Source organism: Uloborus diversus, chromosome 6, assembly GCF_026930045.1.
Source record: "Uloborus diversus isolate 005 chromosome 6, Udiv.v.3.1, whole genome shotgun sequence".
In the NCBI taxonomy this organism is placed as follows: domain Eukaryota; kingdom Metazoa; phylum Arthropoda; class Arachnida; order Araneae; family Uloboridae; genus Uloborus; species Uloborus diversus.
In genome coordinates, this window is record NC_072736.1 from 54281085 (window position 1) to 54306063 (window position 24979).

At 32.0% G+C, this 24979-nt stretch overlaps 1 protein-coding gene across 1 annotated transcript; it reads right to left on the minus strand.

The window, feature by feature from the left end:
- Positions 1–112: 112 nt before the first annotated feature.
- LOC129225260 (uncharacterized) lies at positions 113–23082 on the minus strand. Its single transcript, XM_054859844.1, has 6 exons — positions 22957–23082; positions 5197–5840; positions 3843–3975; positions 2828–2934; positions 1984–2080; positions 113–435 (listed from the first exon to the last, which is right to left on the minus strand). The coding sequence occupies exons 1-6, from the start codon at positions 23041–23043 to the stop codon at positions 322–324; spliced, it is 1182 nt and encodes a 393-aa protein (XP_054715819.1). The 5' UTR covers positions 23044–23082; the 3' UTR covers positions 113–321.
- Between the last annotated feature and the right edge of the window lie 1897 nt (positions 23083–24979).

Consider the following 24979-nt stretch of genomic DNA (forward strand, 5'->3'; position numbering starts at 1 on the left):
ATGACATGACATTCATTATTTAATTATTTGTGCAGTCTCATAGCATACTTCCATGCTGTTTTGTATAATTATTCACCATTCAAGGTTTTAACCAGAATGTTAATTTTTACGTTACAACAATAAAAATAATATTTTGGGTAGTTACTTAGAAATCAAAAGTTTTAATAACTAGACTTTTAACAGCAGTTTTAATGAATAGACAAGTGCTCTTTTTTCATTATTTTTTTATATTTATAAAAAAAAAGTTCAATTTTGTACATTTAATTTTTCCCCCCAAGTTCAAAACTTGGAACACATTCAACAAACATTATGAAGTATTTATCACCTTTTCTTATACAAACAGGGCTTCAAAGCAATGTTTGGGGCTTTTGATTTCTTCATTTTCTTTTTAACTTTAATAAAATCCAAGAATACAAACATTTTACTACAAGTGTTCTAAAAGGAAAATTTTAATACAATTATAAGTGATCACACATGAACATGAAAAAATATTAATGATATTATTAGTAAGCTTTTTAACAATGAGAAAAATTAGTGTTTGGAACAACTTAGTTTCTCTTTTGTTCTCAGAATCAAATACAGGCATCCCTCGTATAACACAATACGAAACTTGAATTCAATACTTCATGCTTTTGATATAACTCGAATGTTATATTTATAAAAGATGAAATTTTATTTTTGTTTAATACATTCTGCTAATGGTTGATAACTCTAACAAGTTATCTTAAGTCTGCTTTTTGTTTTTGTGAAACTTGGTTTCAATATAACACGTTACACATCCCTTGATTTACATTATTTCTAAGTCTCATATAGCACGGTTTTGATATAACAGAATACATCTTATATATATATATATATATATATATAACCTGATTTTTCTCATGCACATACAAAATTAGTATTAAAAATAAGTAAAAATGTTATTTTAAAAAAAGTTTCGTATAACATGGTTTCAGTACCACACGGAACAAATAAACCGTGTTCTCCGAGGGACACCTGTACTTGCTAAACAAAAGTACTGAACAATTAAAAATATATTAAACTTGTAAAGTATTGACATTATATTACTAATTTCCACCAAAAGACATAACATATTATTTGCAAATTTTCTAAAGGTAAAATTAAAATACATTAGTTTGGTTTGAAGTTGATCTAGAAGTTATATTATTACGGTCACTAAATAGATTTAGCAGGTAATTTTTAGCCAGTAAATTAACCAAATTTCAAAAGATGTAGTCAAATTTTGTAAGTCAAGTGTTAATTTTAACAAATTTGAATTAATAGTTTTCGTATAATAATTTTCATATTTTGTTTCCTGTTGAAATTTCAGAAAATTTTCCCTTCAGCAATCCTTTAGCCTAATAGTTTTTTTTTCAAACTAACTTTACGATTTTATGGTATTTGGCGAGGTGGCTAATGCTAAGCACGAGCCCTCTTTTTATATAATTGCACACATCAAATTGTATGCATTATAACAAGTGGTTGTATGATTTCTCAAATAAAGTTCTTGATTTTCAGAGAAATGCAAAATTTCTTATAATGCACACACTATTATTAGAATCGAAAAAAACTCCCAGATTTGCATGTTCCTGTAATTTTTTTACCTTGTAATTATATTTGCACTAAAACTAATTGAAGTTTAATAAAATAATTTCATTATTTCAATTTTAAGTATCAGTTTTTATAGTTGCTATAGGCAAATTCAATTTCATTTAGCTCAGTAAGCAAAAGATGTTTAAATGACTGAATCACTGACATTTTTTGGAGAAATTATACTCTGAATGTTAAAGAAAGTATCAATCCCTTTTCTTTTCTTCCTTTTTATTAATTTACTAAAATTTTCATGATTTAAGTCAATTCAGTAACTAAAACAAAGCAAACATGCAAATAATTTATAACATTACAAACCTACATTTTTTTTCTGATTAAGAATCGATAAGTAAAAGAAAATTAACTTAAGAGTAAGAAAGTACAAATCAATACCTCTTTTTTTAACATGAAGCCAAAGAGTTCTACGCATTTCACAAAATGTGCTTTGTCTTCAATTCGACTTTCAACTTCAGCAATTTTCAAAATTCCCCTTTAAAGCAAAATTTCAACATAAAATCACAAAAATATTAAAGACAGTATTCTCAAAAATAAACTCACATATAAAATTAAAATAAATAAATAATAAAAATTGATCAATAAAATAACTAAAATAAACACTCTTGAGTACTTTTTCTTCATATTTACTACAATACAGAATGTAAAGCAAAGTTGGTTTTGCTTTAAAACTAAATGTCGTCTGTAAGGGAAAAGTTTTTCCTTTCAATGGCAAGTCAGAAAAATCCTGGATACATTAAATCTGTGAATCACAGGTGAATGAAATGTAATCCCCTGAACATATTAACAGAAATCTTAGTTCCTTTTGCCAAAGAACACTTTTGTTACACTTCTGGAATCAAAAAAATTGCAATGGTGGTGTTTAGACACCACCATTGCAAGAACTGAAAGATTCATAATAAAACACTCCGAAATTTTTGTTATAGACCTGTCTCACGTTTCAAAAGGTGCACACATCGAGCAAAAACAAACCTTTCAGTTTATCTTTATTTCGATGTATCATTTATCGAGCTAATGGTAATAGTTAATGAAATATAAATTTTTAAAACCAGGATATTCTTTTATGCTAACCCTGTATTTTAGTTAAACAAAATATGCATTAAAAAAGTATTGTTTCTTCAGGTAATACAAATATTGATTCAACAGAAAAATGCTCATCAACAAGTTTCATTGCACAATTATAAGTTACACAACTATACCAATATTCAGTTATTCTACTTACTGAAGTTTTAATATTCTATGAGCTTCACAAAGAAAGTCCTTCAAATTTGTTCCCATAAGTGACAAACAAAATACAGCGACATCAACACTTTCATCAGCCAAAGGAGTCTGTAAAAAATATTCATAATTCTTGTTTAAATTTTTTCCTGCCGCTTTAGATTGTGACATTAGCACGTCCAAAAGTTAAAATGCCTCCACATAATGGAACAATAAGCCTTTGCAAACTATTAATACATTTGGTTAGTTCACCAACCAGAACTACTGTTAGGGAAAACCTAACCTGGCAGCATTGGGAAGACTACTCGGATCCTAATCGCAACATTATGATGCTGCCAGGTTAGGTTTGTCCCAACTGTAGTTCTTAAACATCAATAAAATCTAAGTATGATTGAAAAGAAAACCAAGAGAAATGAATTTTTTGAATAAACTTTCCTTAGGAGTGTCGAAGTGAACCAAACACAAAGAAAAATGTTTTTACATAATTTTTTTTGATAATGGAAAAATAGAGACTGAAAAAAGTACAACCCGAGAGATGCTCCAATGAGAGGCTACTGTGATCTCCCAAAAAATTCTTATTCGGCACATTATGTCTGCATATTCAGTAAAATGGAAAAAACTAGTGGAGGATTGCGTTTTTAATATATCTTCTCATTAGATGTAGGTAGCTATGTGTGCATCATCATTCTGTAAAATTTGAAGATTCATTTTGAAAATTGAGAGAGTTTGTTGTCCTACCGAAAATTGAGATTCGAGGCACACCTGAACAAATACATAAATTCGAAACATTAAACAGAGAAAAAGTAGACATTTAACCGAGAAAATATTTCATTAAATTTATTTTTTACGTTGGTTATTTTTTATACAATTATCTCGTACAAATGATTTTTTTAAAAATCCAGCTTTAAAAAAGAGCAAGGAAAGTGCTAACATTAAAAAAATCAACAAAGTAACAGTATCAAAAAAAAAAAAACTTTTTTTAAAAAATAAAGTGCAAATTGAAAATGTCAATTCCTTACATGAGAAATATCACAGGCAATGATATTTTTATTCAATGCTATGATGTCAAAAGAATGCACAGTTCTATCAGGAAAATTCTGGGAAATTTTTGCATCACCACAGCCTAAATCAGCAATTATTGTGTTAGGACTTCTGAAAAAGAAAAGTATCTTTTTAAGGATTAAATCTTTGCATTTTAAATTTTCAATGCAATAAGTTTTGAAAGTTAGTCCTGGAATGTACATTTTAAATTAATTTTACAGTGAAACCTTGTTAAAACTTAATTTTTACCACATTATAAAAAAAAACTTATCTGTTAAAATAGTTGGTAACGTTCTAATGGTGCCAGTGAAACCTCGTTACAACTACGTTTTTACCACATTATATATAAAAAAAAAACCTATCTGTTAAAATAGTTGGTAAGGTTCTAATGGTGTACCCCCAAAAATTGAAATTGTAAATCACTCCCTGGATCAATGCCTGGACAAGGAGTAAATACGAGGTGCCTATCCTCCCAAGAGCACTGATGCATCCCCTCAAATGCTATGGAGTATCTCAAACCCCCCAAAAGAGAAAAGGACTCTTTAAAACACCTACCCCCAAAAAAGTCAATAAAGCAGTCTGCACCATGGACCCCACTTTGTAGACACATCTGGTAAATATCTTATACATATAAAATCTGAGTATCTATCTATCTATCTATCTATGTCCAAGCTTCTTCTCCCGAACGTCAGTGAACTGACCATCGAACCAGGTATCGATGGATTCGTCATCTTCCCGTCTTCATGTTTGGCTATTTAACATAATCCTCCGATAATAATTAGCGGAGATATCAATTAAAAACTATTAATTATGACTCTTAGATTTCAAAATCAAATCCCTATTTTTCGAAGGCTTTCCTCCATTCAAATTATTATTCAGTGCTTCAACTCAACTTTCCGGATGAACGCTTTTATTAAAATTTACAGCGTGAAGAAAATCATTGAGATGAAAGATCTGTTGCCATTTCTTTTTCTCGAATATGAACAGGTAAAATTCTTGTTTTTGTTTTGAGGCTTTTCCTGTAATCAGGGGATTTAAAATGTTTACTTTTTTGGGGGGTTTTCCGCAATCTGCCGCAAAACTACACTGACTTTTTTTTTTGGTTCAAGCCTGAGTGTTGAACTCGCGTCACTTGATATAACTTTTATTTTTGAGGTGGACCGTGCAAAGCCGGGCGACGCAGCTAGTTAATTTATAAATACTTACTAGGTATTTATCAAACTCACATCTATAGTCAAGTCCATGGTTACTTTAAGTGTCTCCATTGGATCTCTTACATTTAAAAAAAAAAAAAAAAGTAATATCAAGAAACAACAATTGAAGCATACTCACAGCTGCTGTATATCTTTTATAATGACATCAACAGGATTAATAGGCCATTTCAACACTTGAGATCTGTACCCAGAGTGATAATTCATAAAATCTCTCCTGTTTTTCTGGAAGTATTCAAAAGCATTGTTTCCAGTTTCAGTATATAACATTTCATTTAAGTATCGGAATTTTGCAGCTTGTAGTTTTTCTTCAGCTTTAGAAATGAATGTTTTCTTATCAGAGCACTTTTTTCCTACATTTTCCTGAACTGAATTTTCTAAACATTTTATTTCAGATGCCTCATCAAATTGACCTTCACCATCACCTAAAATGTGTTTGATATTTTTCTTTTTTCTGCCCTTTTTTTGTTTTTTAACGTTGCTTTTATTTACATCACTTTCACTAGATTTTTTCTTATTAGAATTACTCTCACAATGGTCATCACTAACTTGTTTCCTTTTCCCCACAACTTTTGCTTTTGTGCCATGGCCATCAGGGAACTTCTCTTTTAGTTCAGTATTAATGTCATTAATGCCTTTAGAATTCTCAAATGCCTCTTTTGGAAAATTTTTTAGAGAATTTTTTCTTTTCTTTTTTGTCAATTGTGATAAACCAGAAGAACAAGCATCATTTGTTGATTTATTTTTTGGAACTTTTGTGAACTCCTAAAAACAGAAAAAAACTTAATTAGACCAGAAAATAAGGATTGTAAGCATGTAATACACAATACTAACAAAACAATCTAACGATAATAACCTACACTATAACGAAAGGCAAAATTTTTTTCAACCTATAGACCAGGCATGTTAGTTAACTACAAAAATAATTATTAAAAGCAGTGATGTTCTCATCAGTTTTTCTGAGGGCATACTCCCAGTAATCCGTTAAGAGCCATTGTCTGTAAGAATCAGGCAGTTTAGGGCATTTGTGATTGTTGACATTTTTAATTTTTTTTATTTTTGCAAATGTTGCTCCGTATCATGAATGTAATGTTTCTGCAAAATATGAGCTTTGTCTGCCTTACCGTTTTTGGGAAATTAATTTTTTTAATTTAGGGGGCGTGGCACATTTTTACGTGTTTTTCAAATTTGCAGATTTTAAAGTTCTTGTTGCTTTAAGCGCGCGTATAATGACATGGATATTTAAATTCTATATTACTATATGATCTTCTTAGATACTATTACAGCTGTCAAATCGGTGTCACTACGAGGGCGACGGCCACAAACTCCGTTTAAAAATGACCGAAAATGAATTTTTTTACTACATTCAATGCCAATTTTCTCAAAGCGCCTTCATGATGGCACCAACGTTTTTGCATCAATTCTTAGCTACACTTGCATACATCAAAAATATGTAATAAAATTGGTGTCACTATAAGGGCGCCAGAAGACATTGGAACTTTTATGTGATAAATTTCACAAAAATGCAAATGTTTAAAATCTAACCACTACTCTCGCCCTCATAGCAGAGATCTGAAACTAATTAAGTTTGATAACCAACATGTTCGTCTAACATATGAAATAAAAAAATCGGTGTCCTCCTTTTACTTTCGGAAATATAATCATTCGAAATTAGTATGTTATGGAGTTATTTAAAAAAAGACTTTTCTAATTCCAGTGGCTTTTTACACGGTTTGTTTTAAACTTTAATATAAAATTTCAGTATATATTTCTAATGCTTTTTATAAAAAAAAGCTTTATAAAAAGCATTAGAAACACAGTAAATTGATATAGGTACAGATAGACATATTGTGTAATGTGCATTATGGCTAAAATAGTCGTACTATATTTTTTCAACCATACTAATTTTTTACCTGTTATTTAGGCTAAAAATACAAGTATTTATAATATAATGTCTTAAATAGTGATGAACATAATGTATTATATAGCGAGCATTCAGAATCTGAAACATAATTTGAGGATGACGTAGACTAAAACAAAGAAAACATAAAAAATCAAGTCTCCCAGTTTCAGAAAGAGGGTCATCTCTTATTGATATCTGGTAATTTTGTAGCACTAAAGCTTGGGAAAACATGGTATCCCGGAGAAATAGTAGAAGTTTATCATTTGCAAGTAAAGGTCAAATGCGTGGCAAGAAAGATTGGAATAAATAAATTTATTTGACTGGAAAAAAGGCGAGTATTGGTATGATAATCTAAACATATTATGCACAATAGATCCACCTGTACCTATATCAAAACGAGCATTTTCTATTAAAGATAAAGACGCTCTTACTGCCCAAAGCTGTTTATGTTAAACGTTGCTTCTTTGTAATAAATTTAAAAAAAATATGGTTAAAACACTATCTGGGTGTGATAAGATTAAATTAACAAAATACATAAATAAACAAATAAAATAATTTAAAAAAAATAATAATAAATGAAAAAAATGCACCACAACATACTAACTTCGAATGATTATATTTCCAAAAGTGGTAGGAGTGACACTAATTTTATTAGTTTAAATGTTAGACAAACGTGTTGGTTATCAAATTAGTTTCAGATCTCTGCTATCAGGGGGCTAGTTGTAGTACGATATTCAGATTTGCAAATGGTCAACTTCTACTATTTCTCCGGAATATCATGTTTTCCCATGCTTTATTGCTACAAAATTACCAGATATCAATAAGAGATGACCATCTCTCTGAAACTGGGTGATTTGATTTTTTATGTTTTCTTTGTTTTAGTCTACGTCATTCTCAAATTATGTTTCAGATTCTGAATGCTCGCTGTATAATACATTATGTTCATCACTATTTAAAACATTATGTTATAAATAGTTGCATTTTTAACATAAATAACAGATAAAAAATTAGTATGGTTGAAAAAATATAGTATGACTATTTTAGCCATAATGCACATTACACAATACGTCCATCTGTACCTATATCGATTTACTGTGTTTCTAATGCTTTTTATAAGGCTTTTTTTATAAAAAGCATTAGAAATATATTATTTTTGGTGTCACTACTGTAATTTTATATCAAAGTTTAAAACAAACCATGCAAAAAGCCATTGGAATTAGAAAAGTAATTTTTTAAATAACTCCATAACATACTAATTTCGAACGATTATAATTCCGAAAGTAATAGGAGTGACACCGAATTTTTTATTTCATATGTTAGACGAATATGTTGATTATCAAACTTAATTAGTTTCAGATCTCTGCTATGAGGGCGGGAGCAGTGGTTAGATTTTAAACATTTGCATTTTTGTGAAATTTATCACATAAAAGTTCCAATATCTTCTGGCGCCCTTATAGTGACACCAATTTCATTACATATTTTTGATGTATGCAAGTGTAGCTAAGAATTGATGTAAAAACGTTGGTGCCATCATGAAGGCGCTTTGAGAAAATTGGCATTGTATGTAGTAAAAAAATTCATTTTCGGTCATTTTTAAACGGAGTTTGTGGCCGTCGCCCTCGTAGTGACACCGATTTGACAGTTGTAATAGTATCTAAGAAGACCATATAATAGTATAGAATTTAAAAATCCATGTCATTATACGGGCGCTTAAAGCAACAAGAACTTTAAAATCTGCAAATTTGAAAAACACGCAAAAAGTGCCACGCCCCCTAAATTAAAAAAATTAATTTCCCAAAAACGGTAAGGCAGACAAAGCTCATATTTTGCACAAACATTACATTCATGATAAGGAACAACATTTGCAAAAATAAAGAAAATTAAAAATATCAACAATCACAACCTGCCTGATCCTTACAGACAATGGCTCTTAAGGGTGCTCTTCACTGAGAGTTTGAAAGATTCGGATCTAATGTTAACCTACGGGGAAAGTTGGAGCTTGTTTTACAAATTCCTGTGAAGTTTTCGGATCCGGTTTTTTTTCTGAGTATTTTTCAAGACCATGTCTGTTTCTTTTAGTTTTTACTTTTTTGATGTGTCCATTCTCCGATTTTTTAAAATTCGAGAAAAAATGAATTTCTTCGAAAACGAGGTACTGTTGGACATTTCGCTCTGTAAAACATCTGCAACTCGTGCTATCGAAATTTTAAGAACGCCCTGACACGCAAAATATTTCCAGCTCTCTTTTGAGATCTTGTTTGAAATAATGCGACCATTTTTTAAACAAATATCATGTTCTAACTATTGAAAAAAATTTCAAAATACGTTCACTTTTTACATTCGCCCCGCCCTATATTAGAAACCTCCCCTTTTTGAGGGGTAAGTGCTAATGGGGTGTAAGATTTATTACCCTCTCATTAGTTCCCCTCAATGACCTCCGCTGGACGTCCTTTCTTCCTTCCTCTTTTCCTAAGGCTTTCGTGAAGAATCAAGTGCTTTTGAAAGTGAATCCATGTAGATGCGTGCTATTAGCTGTTAAATTCGCAACATCTGCTTTTTTTTCAAATTTGTGGTTTGAAAAGAAATAGATTTGAAAGGAATATTTCTGAGTCAAATTGTTTATTTACAATATAATGAACATTGTTACAATGCTGTCGAATGCGAAAAGTTGACATTTTTCCCTTCCAGTAGAAAAATATTTTTATATATAGATTAAATCGTATTCCAGATACTGGGTATTTTGCATCGTTTTACATGTGTTTTATGTTACTACAAATGGTACACACATAAAGTGCTTTCCACAGCTCAACAAACATTTTTGAAAATTATTTGTGTCTTTAAGAGCCAGACTCGTCAAATTTCTTTAGAAGGTTTGGGAGGTGAAAAATTCAATTGCGGAAAACATTCCGTACACCAACATACTCATTAAATACATAGAAAATCATGAAAAATATATTAGCAATTTAATATGATTCAGTTAATGTAAAAAACACACCGTGGTAGAATTACTAAGCATTGTATGTATTAGTTTTAATGACGTTTTCAGCCTTATGTTGCCGACAAAGCTAACTAAAATGTGAACAATATAGAATGGGGGTTACAAGTTTTCACTGTTTTCTATTTTCATTCTCAGAAGCTAGATCAGCATTTTAATACAATGTAGAAAAAATTAATTACAGGCATAAAGGTTTTCAGGTCACATAAGCACCCCCCCCCCTCCCTTAAAAAAACATCATTAAAGATCGTCTTAAATTTCGTTTTAATGGCTTTAATTTCAAAAAATTTCGGGAAGGGAGTTTGTGAAAAGTCCTTTTTTGACCATAAAAAAAAAAAGTCGTCTAAAATTGCATTTTTGGATTTCAAAAACCTGCATGTCCCCAACGTTATTAAAGATGGCCTACAATCATGTTTATAACACTTTAAAAATTTTGCCTCCCCCCCAACATCACACTAAGACTGCGTTTTCAGACTATTTCGAAAAATTCCGGGGAAAGCTTCCGAACTCCCCGTTTCCTAACAGAATTGAAGAACCTGAAATTGTGTTTTTGGCGTTTCAAGTTCAAAAATTTGCTGGTGGAAGATCACAGGACCTCTTACTTACTTCCAAATACTACCAGAGATCGTCTAAAAGTGCATTTTGAAAAATTTTATTTTCGAGAAAATTAAAAGGCATAGCCCCCAAACAGAGTGCTTGGGAAAATAGGGAGTATTTCTGTGTAAATAGTATGCTTACGATAAAGATCATGTTAATTAAATATAGAAATGGTTCCCTCTCCTAAACAAGAAGCTAAATCCTTTCTCTTGCTGTATTTACATATTACTAGGAGTCAATAGAATAGAAAATGTGGGATCTCAAAAAAGATTTTTGTTCTATACGAATGAAAATTACTTGATAATCATTGGATTAGAACATTCATTTTATTCTGTGACTGAAGACAGGATACGATAATTTTTCGGCACAGAAGTGCGTAACACAGAACTTAAAAGAAAAAGTTTGTCTTGTTTTTTTTTTTTTTTTAAATTGTGAACCCTTACTTGTACCTATAATTGCTTTCCTAAATGTAAGCTGTTCATTTTCATTTTTGTTTCAACTTTATGTATTTCCTGCAAATCTGTTTCTTGCCCTTTTTTTTATTTTTTATTATTGATTCATTAAATGCAAGATGCATGAAAACGAGGCAGAGCGATAAAAACTTTAAAATCTGGCAGAGCGAGGCGTTGAGATTTTTTTTCATCTAAGTATTTCGAGATTTTTTTTTTTTTTTTCAGGCAGATATACATGTAGGTAATATTTTCGTGCCTCCTGAGAAAAAGTACAACCCTTAATATTTATTATGACAACTAACGAGGATCAGACACTCACAAGACTTATTAGAAAATTTTAATAAAAACTCAATGTGTTGAAGTAGAAGCACTATATACACTATATGACCAAAAGCATTGGGACACTTTCAAAAATTCACATGTTTAGGGATTTCTCGAGAAATAATAGACCAATTGCTCTATAATTTGTTTCGCATAAAATGTATACTCTAGTTGTCATTTTCCAATAAAAATTAAGTCTGCTATTCATTTAGGGGACCGACAACAAATTGAGTAAAAAAGTTTTTTGATAATTTTTCATTGCAAATTGCTGGGAATAAGCTATAATTTTCAGAAATGAGTTAAAAATCTATCAAAAACTTATTTTTATATTTTTGTGAAAGTATCTCTTATACCCATGGAAATATAAGCATTTCTTTCAAAAATGCAAATTTTTTTTGAAGGTTTTCGCCTTATATTACGCAGAGTATTTCGTCAAACGTTACTAAACTTTTTAAATATTTGACAGCATTTTAGAGAAACATAATAATAAAATTTGAAGTTAAAATATTGAAAACTTGTTGAAATATGAACAGTTAAAGCTATTAATTTTTCACTGCGCAGACACGAAAGATAGCAATTTATAACGTTTATAATTCAAAGCTCAGATACATCCTACAATCCATGAAAAAAATTCCACCGCAATTTCTTTAAATTTTAAAAAGTTATCAGCAATCTAATGAGCCGAATTTCTATAATTCTAGGATAGGCGACGAATGGTAAGGAATTGTTAGCAAACTGGCAACACTTTCCTGCCATCGTTATAGAGTGATTCATGATAAGAACAGATTATTTGTTGCTGGTCCCCTAAATGAATAGCAGACTTAATTGTTATTGGATTTGACGTCTGGAGTATACTTTTCATGAGAAAAAAATTACAGAGCAGAGAGCAATTGGTCTTTTATTTTTTGAGAAATCCGTAAAATTGTGAATTTTTGAAAGTGTCCCAATACTTTTGGTCATATAGTGCATGTAATACCTCATGTATTTTGCCGAATTTAGTAACTGGGAATCTGAGACTCTAAAAGTGCTAGGTTTAGTTTTATTGCAAAATTTCAACGCAAGATAGTTTACAAACATTGAGAGTGGGGGAAGGAGTGATTTTTGCCTTTGAGCTTGGAGCAGGGTGAGCACCCTTGCATACAAAGATCAGAGAAAAATCTTTAATTTTTCAAATTCAGGAAATCCTTATCCGTAGCCGTCCGCGACTTTGCCGTTGTTATGCTCAATTTGAAAGAACTTTCACCATAACAACCCCTTGAGAAATGCTATCGTAGCCTTCTCATCTGCATATAGTACTTAGATAAATAAATAAATATTTTTTCAAAAAGAAAAGGATTCAAAGATAAAGATTAGGGGAATTTTCTGGTCACCAGTGGTGAGAAAAGGCATTTATAGTAGCCACATTTTTTTCTAGTCGCCACTACATTTGTAAAACAGGTAACTAACCAACAAAGTAGTATTTAATTTAGCACTAAAATATAAATATTATCAGTTCAAATAAAGGTTAATGTAACTAATTAGTGGCATTAATGTTTATTGTACAATCAAGTATTAACTATGCAAAGAGGATCTAGTTTCATTTTTAAGAATGTTTTCTGCTAACTCGGATGGGGTTGGGGAGAGTGGCAAACAGGCAGAGGAAGTGAAAGAATTTCGCCAACCGATAACTAGTTAGTCCCCACTTTTATTCGGCACTCGATTTTTCAAATTTATTAAGTAGGATCATCCATTTTTAAAGAATATTTTTTGGTTAGAATTTGGAGTTCATTTCGTTAAAATTCAGTGTGGTCATGCAGGCTATCTTTTTTTTCCTTCCTTTTTTGATATTATCAATTTTCAATAACGAACATTTTTCTAAAAATAAAACGAATTTATAAATTTATTTATTGCAAATATTCATTCATTCGTTAATTTTTCCTAGATGAGATCAGGAACCGTATTAATGGGGAAAAAAATCTTCGTTTCAAAAATTAATTTTAGTGCGAATGCAAATAAATTACTATCACAAGCAGGATTGCAAAATGCCGCGCCTTTTACACTGAGTTATTTTTCTTTTACCTATGTAGGCAAGACTCAAGAGGGAAAGAACTAGAATTTCCTTGGAAGGGTCTGTAAAAAGCTGCGGTTTCATTTCGCCGTCAGCTATTACCTCCTTCGACTACTCTGCACAGCAGGGGAGCGTCCGGTCTGTCCCCCTGCAAAATGTGACAGGTCACATGATCCACACTTACATCGGCCACCGCTCGTTCTATTGGTTGTTGAAGTGTCAATCACTTCACTGATGAACATTGCTTTCGTTTAAAGAAAAAGCCCATTTTCAAGCGAGATCGTTTTTCTTTCCCACTGAAGAGCAGCCTCAAGCACAATATGTGTATGTGATCATATACATAGTATGTCCTAATATGAAAATTTATTAAGCTTGAGGATATACGCTATATGTCCAAAAAATGTTTGAGAGTATACAGCGTATATGGAGTATACCCTATGGGAACCACTAATTATAAGACACCTGTGAAAAAAATCAATTTTTTTTGTCAGTTTTTCAACTAGCTTCATTAGACTGTTGATTGAATTTTAAGTTGTGACTAATAGTTACATACAGTGATAGTTCAAAATGATACTTTATGCAGGGGTGCTTGTGAGGGGAGGGGGGGGGGTGTATGTACACACTATGCTGTTGAAATGTTTAGAGAGGTGTTCTTAAAAGTATTTTTCTCATTTTGAAGGGTTCCGTAGTCCTTAGTATTTCTTGGAGGAAATCACAGTGTTTTGGGTGAGGGGATCTTGCTTTGAGACAAAAGTATTGTCAAGAAAAACAGCATATAGAAATAATAAAACAGATTATGTTTATGGATATTTCTCTTTTTTTGGGGGGGGGGGGGCTTTGCTCTTGGGGATCTTTGTAGAATTTGGGGGGGGGGAGGGCGCTATATTTGCGCTATTGCCCTTAGAAGGGGATGGATACTCCTGGCATAGTACTGTTTGTAAAAAAAGTCTAGTGTCATCAGGATACGAGTAAAATATTTGATGTAGGATGATGTTATCCATTGGCATCTAGCATGGATGGCCACCCTTCGCTCAGTCAAAATGGTTTAGGTAAAAAAAACATGCAAGTGCAAAGCATGGATTTTTATGCAACATATTGAAACATATATGTTAAAATATATGACTTATGCATCATCAAACTGCATTACTGTCATTAAAGCATAATCAACATTCTAGACACAGACATTTCGAGAAAACTGTAAATAAGTGGAGTAAAAACAGCTATCAAGTAATTACATAGTTAAATAGAACATTTTTTCTCTGGTTTGGGTTCCAGAATGTTGTGTTGTGAATAAAAATGTAAAGGAAACAAATAAAGTTTATCATTCCTAGACATACTTTCGTGGACTGATTGAACACCTTCCAATTTTGACTAGAAGTGCAAAACTTCCAACTTAAAAATTTACAAATTAAAATGTAGTTAATTAGTTATATTTTAATAGAAAGCATAAATAATGCTAAATAATTGAAAAAAAAAAAAGCCTAAAAATGCAAGAGGGAAACAGTATACTACCTAAAAATCATATTTGGGAAGTTGTCTGTGTGTAAAATTATTTTTTAATACTAATATGCATTTTCAAATTACTTTTAAGTATTTTTTGGTTACATTAGGGCATGAGGTGATTATCTGGAAGAAATAGTTTTCATGTCTCACAAATGATGTTTGTAAGAAAGTAAAACACTGTGCAGTCTTGTAGACCAACCAAATGTTTAACAGATCACTCCTAATACATTCTTAGTCGGACTGAATAGTTTATCCCAATGTCTTCTAGTTGTAAGACCTTAAACATCACCCTATCTCCTCTATGAGTCATTCCATTTCAAATCAGGCAGGCAGGTATAAAAAGTGTCATATGACCATCACTGATTTTTTTGAAAAAAAATACAGTAGTTACAACTAAGGGAAATATGAAATATCCCAAAAGGATTTTGCAAGAAATTTTTTTTTTCTTCAGTTACAGCCCATTAAAATTTTGCACAAAATCCGCCATTTTGGAAAAAACCGGCAAAACACTCCATTTGAAATGGACACTATTTCAAAAGTATTTAACCTACTTGAATTATTCTTTTTTCCAAAACTAAATAAAGACCCATATATGCTCTAGACATTGTTTTTGAAAGTTTAGTTAGCTTTTTTGTATAGAAAAAAATTCATTTTTGCGGCGAAAAAATTGCATTTTTACCGATTTTATGTCTCCATGAAAAAAAGTTTTTTTTACAAAACGGAGATGGCAGTCTAAAGCCCTTATATGATAGTTTCATAACATATTTTATTATAATCCTTGGATGCATACAACCTCGGAAATAAAATTTAAAATTAGCGATTTTTAAAGTAATTTTACTCAAAAACCCATTTTTAAAAATCTAAAAATTGGCTCATTTAAACTCCATATAATGCTTAACAAGTGGATACACAACGCATCCAGTATTTTTTCCCTTAAAATGTTTTATGATTTTTTGAAAGTAACCTTACCGCCCATTGCATGCATGTAAAATAAAAATTTCTAATAATTTCAGTAACTGAAATTCTGATTATATTAATGCCTAATAGCTACAATAACGGTGCACTTTATCAGGAACAACTAAAATCTTACTGACTTTTAATAATATATCAGTAACAAACCGCTTTTGATGATCCAGTCAATTCTTCTTTTTGTAAGACTCTGTGTGTAGACTTAGGTGATTATATTAATGAGTAATAGCCACGATAATGTACTTTGTTAGCAAGTTAAAATCCTTCCTCTTTTTTTTTTTATTATAAATATTAGCTTATTTTGTCTCCAAAGCTATGCATTCACCGTTACTTTCCTATGCAGCAACGAATCATATTTTTCTCTTTCAATTCTCTTTCTCTTCAACTCAATTACGCGACAGGGGAAACCATCAAAGAGAAGAACAATACAATGCATTTAAAACGATTAATTTTAATTTCATGCTTTGGTTGTCATTGATGAATGTTGTCATATAATTTTTTGTCCTACCTCGTATGATTACTTTTATACGTAAGAATCAGTATACTAAATTCAAACCGCAAAACTCACTTGTAGTTAGTGATGTGGATCGGGTAAATACCCAGTGGGTAGGTAAATATTTTTTGGGTATTTACCCGGTTATTTACCCAAGGCCTGGGTAAATACCCAAAAACTGGGTATTTTACAAAAAATGCAAAAAGTGAATGGGAATTTGTTTTTTAAATCTAAATATGAAATAATTAGTAAAATTGATACATACATATGTATTACACAGTTCATAATATTTTTTATTGAAAGACTTGATGAAATTATGAAGAAAAAGGATTGATTAAGTATTTTTATGCTAACATTTATGTTGTACTTTATTTATTTTTTTATTAAATTGTTTTGTTCTTTAAATTAAACATTGTAAAACAGCTGAAAGGTCTCTATTTTTTCTCCCACTCAATACATATGCTTGAAATACAATAACAAGTCAAAGTCAAAATATCAAAATGAAATAAGCGAACTAAGGACTGATACGTTATCACGGGATAGACCAGCCACTTCGTTCGCAAGGTCCATTCTTCAGAACATCTTCGTTTTGTTCCTTTCTATTTTTGAATTTTAAATGTGTCCGTATATTTTGTGTGTGCGTGCGTGTCTATTATATATATATATCCGTGGATGGCTAATTATCGAAACTTGTTTTCCTAATTAGTCGAGGCGCAATCCCCTGCTATTAGTTTTAGGTTTGAGCTCTTGTTTATTGTTTATAGTTTAGCATGTGGTGCATTTGCCCAATGTTACTCTACATTGCATGTACTGGAGCTTAAACATTCTCTTTTAGTTCATAGTTAAAATTTTGGTCTTCTGACCATATTTAATGAATCCTCCACGGTTGATGAGCTCTGGATTCACACTTTATCATTTCCTATTTAATAGCTATTTGCAATTTTCCTTTTTATTATTATTTTTATATAATTTGTTTAATATTTGGAATTTGGCTTGCTTATTTTATAAATATATATATACATATATATGAGATGCAGAATACGCCTGAACACTTGAACTAGGTTTGGAGGAAATTTCTGCAAAAGATATAGGTAAATAAATAGTAAAAATAAATTGAGCGACATTTTGTTGCATTTTGATGTCGTGCAGGGATATATTACTAGGTTATAAAAGACTAGAACCTTAAAAAATTGATGCTTGCTTTTTTTTTTTTTTTTTGTAACCAGTTAAGGTTTTTACTTTTTGTAGGATGACTTTTTATATCTGAAATTTGGCTATCAACATTGATTAGGCATATCCAGCACATTTAATGTGAATATCATATTAGATTGCTAAGTTGTTTCACTCAATACTTCTTTAAATATGTGATCAAAAAGATTTTTTGGGCAAAAATTTATTGTTTTGTATAAGGTTGGTTATATACATACATTGTGAAGTACATACATAAACGTATTTTAGTTGAATATAAATTTTTGAAATAAATACCCGGGTAAATACCCACTTTGGGTATTTACCCGGGTATATACCCTGGGTATTTACCCCTGAAAATAAATACCCGGGTATTTTACATCACTACTTGTAGTATAAGAATTTAAAAAGCCCACCTGTTTTATGAGAGAAGTAATCAATTGAACATGGTTGTAAGTTGAGGTAACCAAACGGATCTCACCAAAGGTAGCTATTATAGCCAGGGATCCAATTTCTAACAAAAGAAGTGCAGGATCCCTTTAGTCTTCAGAACTTATTTTAATGCTTAAGTGGCCTGAATTCGGTCAAAATACAAAAAATTGAGTGAAACAAATTAGGGAGTATTGGAGCTCAGCTCCCATAACAATTAGGCGCTGATCAGCAGAAAAATATATTTATATAACGAAGTACAAAAAGATGAATTGATTGGGTCATCAGAAGCGGTTTGATACTGCTATATTATTAAAAGTCAGTAAAATTTTACGTGTTGCTGATTAAGTGCACCATTATTGTAGCTATTAGGCATTAAAATAATCAGATTTTTAGTGACTGAAATTATTAGAAATTTTTATTTTACATGCATGCCATGGGCGATAAGGTCACTTTAAAAAAATCATTAAACATTTTAAGGGAAAAAATACTGGATGCGGTGTATATCCTCTTATTAAGCATTATATGGGGTTTAAATAAGATTTTTAGATTTTTAAAAAATGGGTTTTTTGAGTAAAATCACTTCAAAAATCGCTAATTTTTGAAAATTTTCAAAATTTTAAATTTTATTTCCGAGGCTGTATGCATCTGAGGATTATAATAAAATATGTTATGAAACTATCATATAAGGGCTTTAGACTGAAATCTCCGTTTAGTAAAAAAAAAACTTTTTTTCATGGAGAAAAAAAATCATAAAATCGGTAAAAATGCAATTTTTTTGCCACAAAAGTGAAGTTTTTTCTTTATCAAAAAAACTAACTAAACTTTCAAAAACGATGTCTAGAGGATATATGGGTCTTTGTTTAGTTTTAGAAAAAAGAATAATTCAAGTAGGTTAAATACTTTTGAAATAGTGTCCATTTCAAATGAAGTGTTTTGCCGTTTTTTTCCAAAATGGCGGATTTTGTTCAGAATTTTAATAGGCTGTAACTGAAGAAAAAAATTTTTCTTGCAAAATCCTTTTGGGATATTTCATATGTCCCTTAGTTGTAACTACTGTAATTTTTTCAAAAAAATCGGTGATGGTCATATGACAGACCCTGCCTGATCTGAAATGGAATGGTTCCTATACCTTTTGGCTTGAGCATCTGGTTGAAATTTCATCACACCCACTCAACAGTAATCTGTGAAACTTCATCTTCCCTTCAGTGTAACGATTTTGTTGGGCTAAATGCCTTTATTTTTGTTTCTTGAAGGATTTCATCAATATTGTTAAAGAGAGAAAAAAAAAGATTTGTAACTTACCTTTTGCCATCCCGGAAAAACCTTGCACGGGGAATCCCATCCACCTGCCACCGACACTCAAATGTTAAAGTTTGAGTCGGAAGTGATCGGGAAAATTAGTGCCACGCTATGATTGATTGCCGCCATTCGGCAGAAGTCGGCAAACTTCCGACAGAGCACGTGTTAATTATTTAAGATAACCTGTTGAGGTGTTAGGTGCCGAATATCGAATAAGATAAGGATTGAGCAACCTGCAAGCTGTGTGTTTCCGGAGTTGAGCTGCTCTTGCAAGATGCAAATGAGGTAACGTCACATTACTACGAGCACGGTCGGATCTGGCAATAAATATGCGGACCGATCGTAGCTCACTCTCTCACTCATCCTCTTGCTTGTGCTGTTTGGTGTTTGTGTTTGATAACGTTTTGGCTGCCGGCCTCTCTGGTGAGGTCGGGTATTTGGATTGCTTCCTCGTTGATGCCCCCACTTTGCAAGCGCGTGCTGTGGTGATGTTCATCACAACGAAAAGTTACTATTGTTCAAGTTAAGCCAGTTGTTTAGTCTTCAGTGCTAAGGGAAGGAGCGAGTCCATCTACATGGCTTACCTGGATGTGGTGAATTGGTGTCCGAGGCATGAACAGATTACCGAGCGATTATGACAAATTGCGGTGTTGTCCTTCTGCCTATGCGGAATTCACGGTAATAAGCAAATAGGACTTTTACATCCTGCGTAGTGTTCACTCTAGAAAAAAAAGGGGCAGGGTGCTGACCTTTGAAAGGGGCACTTTTTTTAAAAAAAGGGCACTATTTCAACGCGGTGTCCCCAAAACCAATGATGCACCACTCCAAAAGTACTGAGCGCCCCCCCCCCCATTTCCCTCAAAAAAAAATTTAGAGGAGAAATAACACTTAAAACACCTTGCAAAAATTCAAACAGTCTAGTCTGCACCATGACCTCCCCCCTTCTTGATCGTCGTCACCACTGACTTTAGTATTAAATATGGTTTCATCCAGAAAACGCACTTGTCTTTAGAATAGGGTTAGCTCAACCCCCCCTCCCCCCACACACAAATGCCAACTAAGTTAAGCACATTTTCCACACTCCATAGGAACATTTAGCTAATGCTGAAACTTGGCTTTAGATGTTTTTCAACACTTTTCAGGCCATAATTTTAACTACCTATAAGAATAAAAAAAATTCTAGGCATTTCAAAACCCTTTGAATTTCAATTTAGATACAGTATTTAATTACTGATCTCCCCTTCCTACGAAAGAAACTGCCTAGTAATGTGCATTGTGCCATTAAGTATTTTAGTAGACATCAAAATCGTGATGAGTGTAAATTCTCGTTTTTTTTAAATATATTCCACTTCAAATAGAATAAATAACTTAAAATACTGTGTGCAGTGCTTCAAAAATGTAGTGGTAGCAAGTTGCAAGAACGCCCTATCAAAATGTTTCCATTTCAAACGGTTTTTTTAGGTGGGGAGGGCGCTGGGGATGGGGGTTAAAAATCCAAGATATTAAAGAAATACCCTTGCATTTTAGCCCAGTGAACTTTGTACTATGTTCTTCTTAGGAAACAATCAGAAAGTTAACTTTCCAGAAACACATGTGAAAAGATTGCTACACAATCACTAGCAATGCGCTAAAATTAGCTAAGCCTAATTTCCACGTGCAAACGAAAAACGAGTACAAAGGTCTGAAATGTTAGGAAAATGTCCTATTCTCTCTCTCATTGTTGATTCTCAGAAGATCAAGGATGGGAAGGAATGAAAGAAAGATCATTCCCTTCCCAGAGGACCCTACTCCTTCCCACAACCTTTCAAAAACCCACACTCAGTAGAAGGAAGAACATGCCTTTGTTTCCTACTGATAAGCCTGTTTGAATTCTGAAAATCTCATACCCTCTTTGCCTAGGTATCTGCTTCACCTTTTGTTTATGGGGCCATTTTCAAGGTGAAATTCTGGGAACAAGGATAAGACATGGGCGTTTTTGCAGACGATCGCTGGACAAATAAAATTGCCCTGATATCGCGGCAGGTCGAAACGATGGTTGAGGCATCTTTTTAAAAACACAGGGTGCAATTTCTTATTTTTGAAAAGGGAGGGGCGCATTTTGCGATCTAAAAGAAGGGCAGGGCGCATTCTGCTGATATGGAAAAGGGCAGGGCGCTGCGCCCTTGAATAACGGCCTAGCGGGAACACTAATCCTGCGTGTTCATCTTGATTAATCTTGGACTTACTGTAAGACTTTTTTTGACTTAGCATGCCTAACATTTTTGAGGACTAAACTATTGTGTTGTAACTATTTTTACTAATGCATGTTTAAATAAATGTTTTCCAATGTTAAAATGATTCATGTTTTATTTTCTTCGGGCAGACCACTTCCTCAAAATTCAGTTGGTAATGAGTTTCCTAATTTTCAGCTTAGCTGTAGGCTACTAACTCAATAAGATCTGAATATATCCAATAAATTTTTAGCAATAGTACACATAGCTCTCACGTTAGATGCAAAATATTCTAGATGAAATTGGTATAGTTTGGAATGTTTGCAAAAGTTACGCAATAAATGTTCTAAGGATGATGAATACTGAAATTATTACTGGAAATATAATGCGATATACAAATACTTTATCCGACATGATATACTTTATATTCGCAAAGCTTGAAGAAATTAACATTTTCTATGATTTACACCTCAAAAACACAACTACTGAATTGCAAAAAGGCCAAATATGTTTTCCTATGAGGTACAATGCAACAAAAAAGGAAAAAAAAAACGAAGTACTTCAACATGCATGCGATAATAAGTTTGAACAAACCTATGTTGCCTTAGGGTTACCAAACATAGGTTAGGATTGGCAGGGTTGTCATGTTTAAAAACATTATCATCTGATTGGTGAAATGAATAATTTCAACATTGTGCAAAAATTCGAATATCGCCAGGGGTTACTACATCTGAGCAAAAATAAAAAAAAAAAAATTTTGGTATAAATAACAGTTCAAAGAACATCTTAGAGAAATTTATTAAGAGAGAGAGAATTATATCTTAATCACATGATTAAAAAAAATTTGTGGAGAAGTGATGTCTCTGAAACCTCATGTTCCTTGTTATGTCCTACTTTTTCACCTATGTTAAGGGTTAATATTATTGCAAACCCGAAAATGACAACCAGAAATAGGCTCTATGCTGGTTCTGGTCAATTTGAACCCATAATAAAATTTTAATTAAACAGTAAGACAAAAAGCGAGACGTCTGGTCACATTACCTATTATAAAATATTTTTCTGATCTTTATACGATCATCTTCAATAAAATTCTACGCTCTATGTTACGCATGTCCTAAATATGACGTGGATAACATAATTTGGGAACTAGTTGGAGGGGACAATAAATGGGAGTTTGGAGTGGTTGTAAATTTTGGGCAATAATCGATTCATATTGCAAACATCAGCAAGGCCAAAGTAAATTAGTGCCTAGTTTTCATAAGATGATAATTGTCAGTGTAGAACAGGAATACTTGGCGACCTGTTCACTCTCTACCAAAGTGAAAACAGGTAAAAATATATAATTTAAGTAGCCCTGTTGTACCTTATTTTTACATTCCAACGAAAGTAAATTATCATAGACTATTTACTCGAGCGCAACGAGTGACTTCAAAAATGTTTGGAAAGTCTGCTTTTAAAAATAAAATACGTACCTTTTTGTGCACAAAATAATTTGATATAAACTTATTTTCTACAGATGTGCTGTCCCAAGAATCACTGCCAGGAACAGAAAAATCCATCTTTTTTTGATTCAATGAAAATGAGAATGGTAGGTCAGGTCCAACACATGTAAACAATCCATGATGTAAATAAAACACATGAAGTTGCCAAACTAAAATAACTAAGCGCACTGGCACGTTCGTTCAGTGGTTGATGGTTGAGCCGATCATGAGTATCAGAGAGGAGAGGTCTGGCGCTAATATCTCTTGCCTATTTAGTCGATCTATTTCGTCAAAAGCAGCAAAGGGTAAAGTAAATAAATGTTCCGGAAATAATATTCTTTTTTTGTAAAGTATTCGCCGTTTTCGAGAAATGTGAGCTATAAATTGGAAATAGTAAAGATTTTTCTTCAAAGTTCGAGCATTAATGATGTTTATCCGTTATTCTAAAGGGTGAGTAATACTTTTGAAATGCGTAGCTGTATGGACGAGAAATCGTATAGTTCATTCTTTCCATATCCCATGTGCCATAACAGAAGTTTTTTTCTCTTTAATTCAAATGATGATTAACCTGGTGATAAATACAGCAGTGCAATCGTCAATTGTTTGCACCTTTTTTTTTTTTCATGGTCGAAAAACCATTTTAAATTCGAACAGGAATTACATTTTTCTAGCAAAAATTGAACATCTAGAGATTAACTGGGCTGTAAAAAATCCCAAAAATACGGTGTCATACCCAAACTAATAGTTTCTCTCCTTGTTTATTGTTTTTAGTGTGTGAGTCTTCGTGGATTTTGCTCCTGCCCGCCTCTCCCTGCAGCCCTGTTTGCAGTGTCATTTTTTTTTGTAAAATTGTAAGCGTGTAGAAAGTCATTATTTTCAACCTAAAAAGGAAAATAATGTGTATGTATAGCACCTCATGTAAAAGATTTGCTGTGAAATTCACGTTAGAATTATTTTCTTAAGCAAGTTTATTTCTTAGACCCCCAATTTGTTCCTATTTGATACATTAACCTTTTGAAAAGTTCAATTTTCTAGTTTTTCCTGCATTAAAGACTTTATCTTGTCTGAAAATAAAAATAAATATTGCATTATTTCCTATATACTTTTTGATTTTTTTTCATGTTTAAAATTTAAAATCTTCATTATTCCTGTTTTAAGTTTCCATACTAAACGAACGAATAACTAGATAAATGTACTGAGAAATGATGTCACCTTTCAACTATTTAGTAACTAATAGTCTATTTAGTCTTTCTAGTTAGACAGGCTGTTTCGAGATGGTGCTTATGGTGACCGGGCCTGGCCCCGCCATGAAAAATGCCCTCAAATTGGACTGCTTGTAACCAAGTTGTTTAAACATTCGAACTTTAAGATCATTACTAAAATTTTATGATTTTCCATAAATTCTGAGGTAATTTATTTTATTATTTAATTTGTTGCTAATAAAATTAATTGAACTAATTAAAATTTAATAAAATTGAGGAGAGGAAATCAGCATTTTAAATCAGTTTGTTGTAAAACATAAATTAAACTGAATAACTTCTAAGCACTAAACATGTTCTTCAACATTTTTTGTTCTCCTGTAATTGTGTTCTTTGCTAAGGGGGGTGGGGGGGAGGTTAATTTCTTTATTTTTTTTATTTAGTTGGAATTCTAATTTATTTTACATTTTATAGGTGAAGTGTAGCTTTGAATTTATCAATGTATGTCTCAAGGATATGCTGAGTGATGAAATAAACTGAAAAATTCATGAAATATTGCGTAAGTTTTTTATGCTGTTTTATGTATCGTACAAGAAGGGAAATATAATATTTCTATGTGTTATTAACATGTGTTGTTTATTGTTGAGAATAGCAAAAAATCGAGATAGCTAGTAAATTTGGCGACGAAATCAATTCTATAAAAATAATTGTTGAGTAAATCATTTGTTAATCCTCATTTGAAGTGATAAAAAGTTACACTAAAGCCCTAGACCAGACTATGAAAAGCTATTCAGCTCAGTAAAGATATTCAGCAA